The following is a 9888-nucleotide window of genomic DNA, read 5'->3' as shown; positions in this document are numbered from 1 at the left end:
CCCTTCTTACGAGACCTTCCCTTGTTCTGGTTACGAGTTGCATTTCACTCAACAGCAGCAGCAGCCTGTTCAACGCATATAGTTCAGCTTCCCCAATTGTTTTCAACAATCCCTATTCTATTCTATCAACTAGACATATGATTCATACTACTTCTCAAACAGTTGAACAAAAGGCTGAGCTGAATGTTATTTTAGTTAACCTGGTTAAGAGGGTTATCAGGAGACTTCTTCCACATCTTCCAAATCAAGTCCTTGTACTGAGTGTGAGTAAGACCTGGCTTCTCCTCCTTCAGCCTTGGCATCTCAACTTCTTCATAAGCCTATACAAATACTCATCAATCAATCAAACAATTCTCATCTTCAATCAAACATCAAACATAAAGAAGCCATAGACTAAACCTTAAAGGAAGCCTTGAGCCTTTTCTCCGGGTGGCGATCAACGGGGAGGTTATCCGCTACGCTCATCTTCGCGAGCGCCTCGTCAACGGTACGCGCGTCAATGATCGAATCATCGCGATTCGTATTGGACACCAACACCATCTTCTCGTACTCCTCTTCCGCCGCCATGCGCGCCTGTTTCTTCTTCGACTCCTCCGCTTTCTTCGCCACCGCCGCCTGCTCCTCCTCGCGCCTCCTGACCAGCTCCGCCTCCGTCACCTTCGGGATCGGCGCCGAGACGCGGATGACCTTCTTATCCGGCTTCTTCAGAGCCTTCTCCAGCTCCCTCTCCTCCTGCTCCGCCAGGCGCTTCGCCTCGGCTTTCTTGGCGGCGGTCTCGGCCTTCTTCTCCGCGTCCTCCTCCCGCTTCTTCGCCGCCTTGGATTTGGGGCCCTCCGCCTCGCGCCAGTATTGCTCCTCCTTCTCGCGGGTCTGGCGATCCTTCTGCTCCGCCTCGGCCGCGTTCTTGCGGGATCTGGCGACCTCCGCCTTGCTGTTGACTCCCATCTTCTTCGGCATCTTCGTACGCTAGGGTTTGATTAGATTAGATCGATCTCTCGCGAATCCTCTCGATTTCACTCGCTCCACCGCAGAGAATTGGTTTATCTGTGAAATGAATTAGCGTGCACGCGACAAAGAAGATATCATTCGGTTTCTTTTCTAATCTAACAAGCCCATTACAATCAAATTATTTAAAGGCTTAAATAATATATTAGGCCGGCCCATTAACTATTTTGCATTTGACTTAAAAAATTCTGTCAAACTGTGTGTCGTCTTGAACGTTTTCCATGATGCTAATCAGTTGGTTTACATATTTTGATTGATTTAGAAATCCATATAGTATTTATAAATACAAGTAAAATATGCAAATCCGGAGGTTTTCCCTCAGATTTGAATCTTTGTATTTTTAGCTAAAAAATCCAAACAAATTCATTCAAATCCATTATTAAATCAAATATATTTAGTAAATCCGAACGATTGAATAACACTTGATTTGATATAGAATTTATGAATCATTAAACCAATAACACATGATTTTAATACAGATTTGAAAATCATAAAACCAATAACATTAGATTTAGTTCGGATTTTCAAATCCACTAAATACAACAACCAATAACCCCTAATAATTATAAGAAAACGCTGTGTCTGTACTATGGAGTATGGAGTGAAGAATCAACAAAAAACCTAAACAACCTTCGTAACCTAGGAGTGGGAGATTCGATCATATGGTGGTGAACTCACTCTTCTTTGAAGGAAACCTTTTTGTTCAACGACGTCGTTTCGAGAGCGCTCAAAATGAAAACACATGTTTTATTGGGCTTTTACCGCACTAGGCCCATATCACAAAAGGGTCCAGCTAAAAATGAAAACCCTAGGAATGCTCACAGAGAGTGAGTGAATATCCTCTAGTCTTTATAATCTGTGCTTCTTCTTCTACAGAAGCCCTAGCCGCAGGAGGGAAAGGTTCGAGAGATCGGCGAAAATGACGACCAGATTCAAGAAGAACAGGAAGAAGCGTGGTCACGTCAGTGCCGGACACGGTCGTGTCGGAAAGCACCGAAAGCATCCCGGAGGTCGTGGTAACGCAGGAGGTATGCACCACCACAGGATCCTCTTCGACAAGTACCATCCCGGTTACTTCGGTAAAGTCGGTATGCGGTACTTCCACAAGCTTCGCAACAAGTTCTTCTGCCCGATCGTGAACCTCGACAGGCTTTGGTCGTTGGTCCCTGAGGATGTGAAGGCGAAGGCTACGAAGGATAAGGTTCCGTTGATCGACGTGACGCAGCACGGGTTCTTTAAGGTGTTGGGGAAAGGTCATTTGCCTGAGAACAAGCCGTTTGTGGTGAAGGCCAAGCTTATCTCGAAGACTGCTGAGAAGAAGATCAAGGAAGCTGGCGGTGCCGTGGTGCTCACTGCTTAGGTTTATCACAAGTTTTATTTTCTCATTTTTGCTTTTTATTGTTGAATCTTCACTAAAACTTATCCCTGTTTTGGAGATTGGAACATGGTTGTTATGACATTGAGATTCTGGAATTTTTGCCTTAACGTTTTCGCTGGTTCTTGTTTTTTCACGCAATTCAGTAGATGTTGGGGAGATTTTTGAAAGGTCGAGTCACATTAGCTGCTGAAGTATTGAATAATTGAACAATGTTAAGAGAACGGGAAAAAAGAGGCACAAATTTCATATATGATATTTCGTATCACCAAACTGTTATTACAAAGAGCTACTATGACTCCTCGATGGAGACTCAGCGAGTAGCTGGTAACGCACGCCAGTTATTGGCTTGGTTTATGGCATGATCACGAGAAGGTGCAGAAAGCTGTTGGTGTATAACTTCCTTGACATGACTCGCACCCGACTCGCCACCACGCTCAGCGAGTTCTAAGTACATTACTGCTTTCAACAACGCTCCTTCCTGCTCATCCAAATCATAGATTCATCATCAGTTCAATCTCAAACTCCTTGCATAAGCCTAAAATCGAAAATCCAACTCTATTGCAAACTTCCCCTATTTTTTTCATCAAGTCAGAGACAATACTCTAACATGGTCTATATAAACCAAAAGTAGAGCTCTAACACGCCTTTTGTTGAATTGATTATTGAGGGTTGCACAAAAAAAAAAATTATTGAGGTATGATTAGAGATATACTTACAGAAAATAAGGCAAGGCCATGCTCAAACTGAGCTTTACTGTGTCCATGATCAGCTGCGCGTTTCATCCACCTTCTTGCTAGCTTACGGTTTTGTGGTAACCCTTCTCCAACCGAGTAACAAAGCGAAATGTTATACATGGCTCTTACATACCCACCTTCTGCTGCCTTTAGGTACCATTTAGTCTGTCAAAAAGGAGAAATGATCAAATCACATGATAAAGTTTGTGGATAAGACACAAGGCAAAAAACATTTCCACAAATGAACTAACCCACATGTCCAAACACAGCATTATCACACTAAACCGAGTATGTGCAGCAATAAATATACAAAAAAATGCAATTTTTAATCGAGATTGCGTGCAGCACCCCGCCACAAGAAGACATCTATCTATATATAGAAACTCAACTAGACAAGGAAAGAAAAGATCAGAAGAACAAGAAGACAAAAAAATTCCACAAATGAACTACCAAACATAGCATTATAAGACTCCACTATGAGTGTGTGCAGCCATCAATATACATAAAGACCCCACATGGAAGACAGATATATAGAATCTCAACTAGACAAGAGAGAAGGCAACATACAGCTTCTAGCAGATTGGTCTGCACGACCCTGCCTTGGTGTAAACAAAGAGCTATCTGATACTGTGCTCGAACATAACCGTTCTCCGCAGATTGTTTCAACCACTTCATCGCTTCCTTAGGATCTGAAGGTTGACCTGAAGACACAAAATAAACCAAATTCGAACCCTAAACAACTCTAATTACAACAAGAATCCCTCACCTTGGAGATAAGAGATCCCCAAATTGCACTGACCAACGGCATCACCAAGCTCCGCAGCTCTCCTATACAACCCCACCGCCTTCTCCTTCTCCCCCTTCTCCCAATACACAAGCCCCGCGTCAACCATCGCGAGCGTGGATCCACGAGCGGCTCCTTTCAGAAACGAATCGAGAGCCTTGTCCAAGTTCGCCTTGACGCCTCCCCTCCCGTGCTTGAACCGCTTCCCCCACCGGAGAAGCAGCATCGACTCCCTCAGCGGCTGGAGCGCGTCTCTCCACGATCGGCACACCGACGACGCCGCCTGGAGGTTCGGGAGGCTCAGCGGCGCCGCGATTTTCGTCAGGATGTCGAAGGGGAGCATCGAGAAGTCTCCGGCGTCGTGAGGAGGAGGCGGAGGCGAGGAGGAGGAGGATTTTGAGATTGACTTCGTCGTCGTCGCTGCTCGGATTGAGAATCTGCTTCGTTTCTCCTTGTCGTGGAGTTTTGAGAAGGATAAGGAGGTGAATCGGGATCCTTCCGATGGGCCTCGTGGCCATGTTCTCTGCTTCATCTTCTTCTCCGACGAAAGTCCACCGTCGATTTTGGCGTGAGTCAAGAGAGGTTAGTAAAAACGGATTCGCTTTTTTTTTTCTTTTTTTTTTTCGCGTTTGTTTTATTTCTTTTTCTTTTTGTTTTTATTTACGTGGTGCGACAATCGAACGGCTGTGCGATGAGTAACAGTTAATCTATGAGACTAGAGTGTGACACGTGGAGATCTTTAACCGACAAGAATATTCAACCGAAGTGGATCAATCAAACAAACACGAGCCGTTGATATTTTCTTTTGGGCTGGGCCTTAAATTTATTGTTGTGTACGTATTACCCTATTTAATTTTGTTTTTGTGCAACTACCCTATTTTAAAATTAAAAGATGAAATATCATTGCTAAAAAGTAAAAATTCTGGTTTATTATCTATTCTATTAAAAATTATGTGCAAAACAATATTTTTCCTACTGTAAAAAGATTTCTTGCTTCTTTTTCATTTCTTAACTAATTTTATCCACTTAATTTATTGTTTTTTTCCAAATAATTTGACATATTTATTACAAAAGTACAAAACAAAATTTACCTAGTTTAAAATATTTTATTACATATTTTATATTTTTTTCATTATTCGATTTCATTTCTTTTACGTGTTAACCATAACAATTTGACATGTTCAAATGAAATTTTTCATTAGCAACAAAAATTCAAACCGGTTAACAAAGAATTTTTTCATGCATTTACATAACCAGTTAGACAAATTCATTCATGTACAAGTTCATATACAGATCAATTTTTCAGGTATCGAATTTTTTTGGATTTTAAAATTAAATTTTGTTCGGATATTATAAATTTTCGGACGGAGTTCGAGTCGATTCTTTCGAATCTGGGTAAGTTTGTAGAAACCTAAAAATATTTATACAACATATAGAGAAATTCTTTAGGATAACCATTTTTAAGTTTTTGTCATAAAAATAATCCTTAGTAAAGAAAATGACCAAAATAAATTTTATTCAAGAGTTAATTAATCTAGACTTAGGGTTTAAAGTCATAGAGTCAGATTTTGGGGATAGAATTTCAAATTTTAAAAATAAAAAATAAATATTTAAATTTTCAAAATAAAAAAAGGCTATTTTGGTTATTTTTTTAGGGTTATTTTGTGACAAAAACTTAAAAATTGCTATTTGAGAAAATTGGCCTGACATATATCTATATGTTTTATTACGTCACTGAATAATTTATAAATAAAAAAAAGGAAAAAACTAACATTTGCTAGGTGCGTTAAGTTTTTGAGCCTTGTTATTATATTATAAATAAAGAGTTTCTGAGCCTCTCGTAATAAAGAGTTTTTTATATAAAGAAATCATTAATTTCTTGGCAAAAAAGAAATAAGTCATTTAGTTTATTATGTAAATATATCATCACTAAATATGAATAAATTAAACTGTATAAATCTGGGTCCAGCATAGGCTGATTCATTGTCAGTGCTGATATGGCTGTGACGGAGATCCTAGTGTGTACGTTTCAAAAATAGTTTGAAATGTTATTTTCTTTTTGTGTGATAATAATCTTTTTGAATAAATTAACAGTTTATCCATTGACACAGTCACGCTCTTTTGTTACACATGAAAAGTGCTGGTTTCTGTTGCTCAAAAAGAAAAGTGCTGGTTTCTTGATCACACACGTCAACTAATTTTGCCAAACACAGATATAAACGGAACTGTGAAATTTTACGCATTCAAATTTTAATTCCGAAGCAATCCACATTTTGAACAGAAAATGCTGATATATTTAAATACTTTGGTTAGGGAAACTACCTCAGTATTTAAATCAAAATTGCTGAATGAAACATCATACAACGGTATAAAGAAATTTGCTGGACATTGTTGTTCTCTTCTTTGGTATGAATATTAGCTCAACTACTAACAAATGGGTTTTGATTGATCAGTGTGGATATAAAAATTTGGCCACTAGAAAAGAACTACAAAATGTGATTGTCTAAAAGTTTCCTACAAAATGTGATTGTGTAAAAAAGTTGCATGATACTACAATTTGTTTTGACTAAGGGCTAACATGATACTACAATTTCTCATGGCAATGACTATGATATGAAATCTCTGAAAGGAAAAGAAAAATAAATACAAAGATCTCCAATAGAATAAATACCATTATATAGTCTGAAATTATTGACGTAATAAAGCATAGGATTCTTTTCAGCTCGAAGCTCTGACTATTCAATTTACTCACCATTACCAAACATGATATAGACCTCTATTTAGACTTCAAGTAGTTGTAGTTGTGTGGCCATGTGGGTCAACTTTCCCTAGTTTTGAATATTTTCTTCAAAACTCTAAAGCTTTTCATTAGTTTGTTTTAAAAAGTTGAATTGGATTGAAACGATTTTTTTGTCTAGTTGACCAAATTAGTGTTGATTTTGGATGTTTAAATCCAAAAATAAATAAAAATTGAAACATGGGTAGATTGAATCTCCTTAAGTTGAATCGGTTCATTGTAAGCAAACAAATTTATGATAAATAGTTATGCAACATAGGAATAAGAGAAGAATGAATCAAACTATGAATTCAAGTTCAAGTCTCGAGAGAAAACAGAATGTAACATTTAAAAAAAAATATTATCTATATATAAACTTCCACCCGAAAAGGAGAATAGAAGATCGGGTTACAAGCTTTGTTTGAACAAAATTTCCAAATTCAGTTTATTACAAAACTAATTTTCCCACCCATTAAACCCGGCACAATCCGCTAATCCGTTTTTTGATATTCTTTGGAATCGGTTGTCGTTCTCAACCATCACGAGAAAGTGAAGTTCTCCTTGTTATTTCAGATGCCGGATATTTTCGTGTTGTCTCCGGAGTAGCTGACTCCCGGTGATCTCCACCGAACTTATAACCATCATCGTCTACGAAGCGCTTGACGTATGAAAGAGAGAGAGTTCCGAACATGTTATGGTCAGAAGATTCTAGATCAAAAGACTCGTACGTTTTCTTCAACCTTATTTGTTTTGCAGGATGAAAATTAAGTATATGATGAAGTTTACAAACTGAATGAGTTGCATCATCATCTATGATACGATGATAGATAAGACTAATTATATAAAAAAAAATACAATAAAGAAAGAGGTCAAGACAAAGTTGTAACAAAAAAACACATAATTAGAATAAAATTAAAACCCCTGATATTTCTTCGGTTAACAAGTCATTAACGTACGCACTAAGAAAAAAACTCAAGTCTTTCTTTAACTATGTCTGTGTTCTTGTGAAGACAGTGTTCAAGTTTTGACTGAAGTAAGCCTCCGTCCGGTAGATTTTTTCCGGCGTTTGTCGATCTTCTTCCGCTGGATGCTGTCGCGCCTCGGAGCCGGAGGACACACAACCGGCGGCGGAATTTTAAATTGCGGCCCTGTTGGAGTTGTGAACCCATCTTCTTCTTCTTTATTCTCTTCTTTCTCCGGTTTTGGATCAACCAGAGCTTTCACCGAGATCGTCACTGCAATAGACTTTTCCATGGCCCGATCCAAGAAAACTTATGACCTAAACAAGGAAAAATAAGAGGGGTTACTAAATAGGCCTTTATTAATTACAATTTAACTGGTAAAACTTTTGAGCGGGAAAGGTTTTTATCTAGAGTTTTCTTTGGAAAAGGAACAAGAAGAGAAGGTTTGAGTTTAGGGTTTATTTAACTGTATCTAATTGAAGCCTGAGCCCTGAGGAGAACGTACCAAGAAGAAAGAGACAAGGAAGAAGAAAGAGGTGCGGAATATTTTGATCTGGTGGGGACTCTATTTTTCAATTATTAGTTTAATATATAACGGTGATTACTTTTATTCTCCCGTGTAGAAACTTTATATATAATCAAAGATTCGATAGTGATATACTTTATTTAATTATATCTCTTCGTTTTCATAATATATATTCCATCCGTTTCAAAAAATTACACAATTTTAAAAAAAATTGTTTCAGAAAATATGTATTTTTTATATTTCCAATGCATTTTTTATCAATTAATAATGAAAAATTGTAAAATTTAAAAACATTAATTGCATTTTTTGAAATCTTATTAGTTTAGAAATATATAAAATATAAAATTACAAAAAACTATGCATTAATAAGTAAGTTTTATATTTTCTCCGTTTCCGAAAAAAATATTTTATAGAGTATTCACGCATATTAAGAATATAATAAATGTTTACAATTAAATTTATTATTTATATCACTACATTTTCCAATAATTACCAACCAATAGTATTTAATCAATTCAAATATTTTCAAGCAAAGTTTCTTAAAAATATACAAGTTATCAGCATTAATTATTAAAAATACCTTAAAATTTTAGAAAATATATTATTTTGGAACAAAAAATAAATTTAGAAAATCTCACTTTTAGGAATGGAAGGAATATGTTTTATTACGTTTTATTAATAAGTGTAAAAATCCTAAAACATGGATTATTTTGAAACTGAGGAAGTACTTTACTCCCTCCGTTTCGATTTAGTTATCGTTATAGGGAAAAAATTTTGTTTTAAAATAAGCGTCGTTTTAGAGTTTCAATCCAAAATTTATTAATAAGATTATCATTTTATTTTTCTTTTGGTTGAAACATGGTTAAGTGTATTGGTAATTGTGTTTTTATTTTGGAAATATACAAAATCATATGTTTTATTAATCTGTGTGTATAAAACTAGAACGAGAATTAAAATGAAAAGAATGTTATAAACCATTTAGTGATCGACCCATTCATCAGCCCGTGTAGCAAGACGGGCCAAGCCCATCCGCAGGATCATACTGGCGCCTATCTACTCTTGTGTTTATCTACATTATAGTTGGTGTTTATCTTACGTATTGCTAGTCATTATCTAGTTAAGGATAAGTACGATCTCATGTCGATCCAGTACTTAGACCGTCATTACCATATGTATATAAAGACTAGTTGGTCGACCTAATAATATATACAAGTTCCCCTCTTCATTCACAACACGTTATCAGCACGACATTGTCTCTAAACCCTTCCAAAAATCCACCACCCATAAATCAGAAACCAAACGATCTCTTGCTATTTTCTGGCGACTCCTAAAGCTCTTCCAGTCGTCTCCTTTTTCTCTCTGTCAAAACCAGCAACAGCTCTCTCTCCTCACAGACCGTTCAACTCATCACAAAAGGTTCAGGTATCTTCAGAAAACTCAAAACAAAACCAAAAAGGATTTAAACCCTCAGCCGCATACATACAGCTACATCTAGCTGTATGTCTTTGCAGAATAAAATCTAAAACTCTAATCTATTTTCAAAGCTTAAATCTCGTCTTGTTTCACCCTGTTTAAGCTTGTTTGATTTTTTTTAATCTTCCTGATGTGAGTTAATTGCTAGAACCTTTTAGGATGACAATTACACCAAATTTTTTTTACATATCCGACTACTGCATCAACTTAATCTGATTGTTTGCTTGCATTAGAAACTTGTTCTTGAATG

The 9888-nt window shown here is 36.9% G+C and overlaps 3 protein-coding genes across 3 annotated transcripts in view; 1 reads left to right on the top strand and 2 right to left on the bottom strand.

The window, feature by feature from the left end:
* Window positions 1–1076, bottom strand: part of LOC106300858 (coiled-coil domain-containing protein 124) — a gene marked incomplete in the record, with an annotated part of 1277 nt that extends 201 nt beyond the window's left edge. Inside the window, 3 exon segments of the mRNA XM_013737114.1 lie at window positions 11–65; window positions 201–320; window positions 400–1076. Coding sequence (XP_013592568.1) covers window positions 45–65; window positions 201–320; window positions 400–957 — 699 coding nt within the window.
* A 773-nt stretch (window positions 1077–1849) lies between these two features.
* Window positions 1850–2494, top strand: LOC106300728 (60S ribosomal protein L27a-3-like). Its single transcript, XM_013736934.1, has one exon. The coding sequence runs from the start codon at window positions 1925–1927 to the stop codon at window positions 2363–2365; it is 441 nt and encodes a 146-aa protein (XP_013592388.1). The 5' UTR covers window positions 1850–1924; the 3' UTR covers window positions 2366–2494.
* A 106-nt stretch (window positions 2495–2600) lies between these two features.
* On the bottom strand, window positions 2601–4548 carry LOC106300727 (F-box protein At1g70590). The gene is made up of 4 exons (XM_013736933.1): window positions 3884–4548; window positions 3685–3818; window positions 3100–3282; window positions 2601–2861 (listed from the first exon to the last, which is right to left on the bottom strand). Exons 1-4 carry the CDS (start codon window positions 4431–4433, stop codon window positions 2694–2696), a joined length of 1035 nt encoding a protein of 344 aa, XP_013592387.1. The 5' UTR covers window positions 4434–4548; the 3' UTR covers window positions 2601–2693.
* Window positions 4549–9888: the final 5340 nt, after the last annotated feature.

This window comes from Brassica oleracea, chromosome C6 (genome assembly GCF_000695525.1).
Source record: "Brassica oleracea var. oleracea cultivar TO1000 chromosome C6, BOL, whole genome shotgun sequence".
NCBI classification, from domain to species: Eukaryota; Viridiplantae; Streptophyta; class Magnoliopsida; order Brassicales; family Brassicaceae; genus Brassica; species Brassica oleracea.
Note: the sequence above shows the minus strand (reverse complement) of the source record. Positions and strands in the feature narration are given on the sequence as shown.

What these genes read in the sequence shown, in the direction of transcription:
- LOC106300728 (XM_013736934.1), top strand. Translation starts at nt 1,925, where the DNA reads ATGACGACCAGATTCAAGAAGAACAGGAAGAAGCGTGGTCACGTCAGT.
- LOC106300727 (XM_013736933.1), bottom strand. Translation starts at nt 4,433, where the DNA reads ATGAAGCAGAGAACATGGCCACGAGGCCCATCGGAAGGATCCCGATTC. An exon ending in GGGGATCTCTTATCTCCAAG is followed by an intron (nt 3,819 to 3,883) that starts GTGAGGGATTCT and finishes TTGTGTCTTCAG; the next exon opens with GTCAACCTTCAGATCCTAAG. An exon ending in ATGGCCTTGCCTTATTTTCT is followed by an intron (nt 2,862 to 3,099) that starts GTAAGTATATCT and finishes TTGGATGAGCAG; the next exon opens with GAAGGAGCGTTGTTGAAAGC.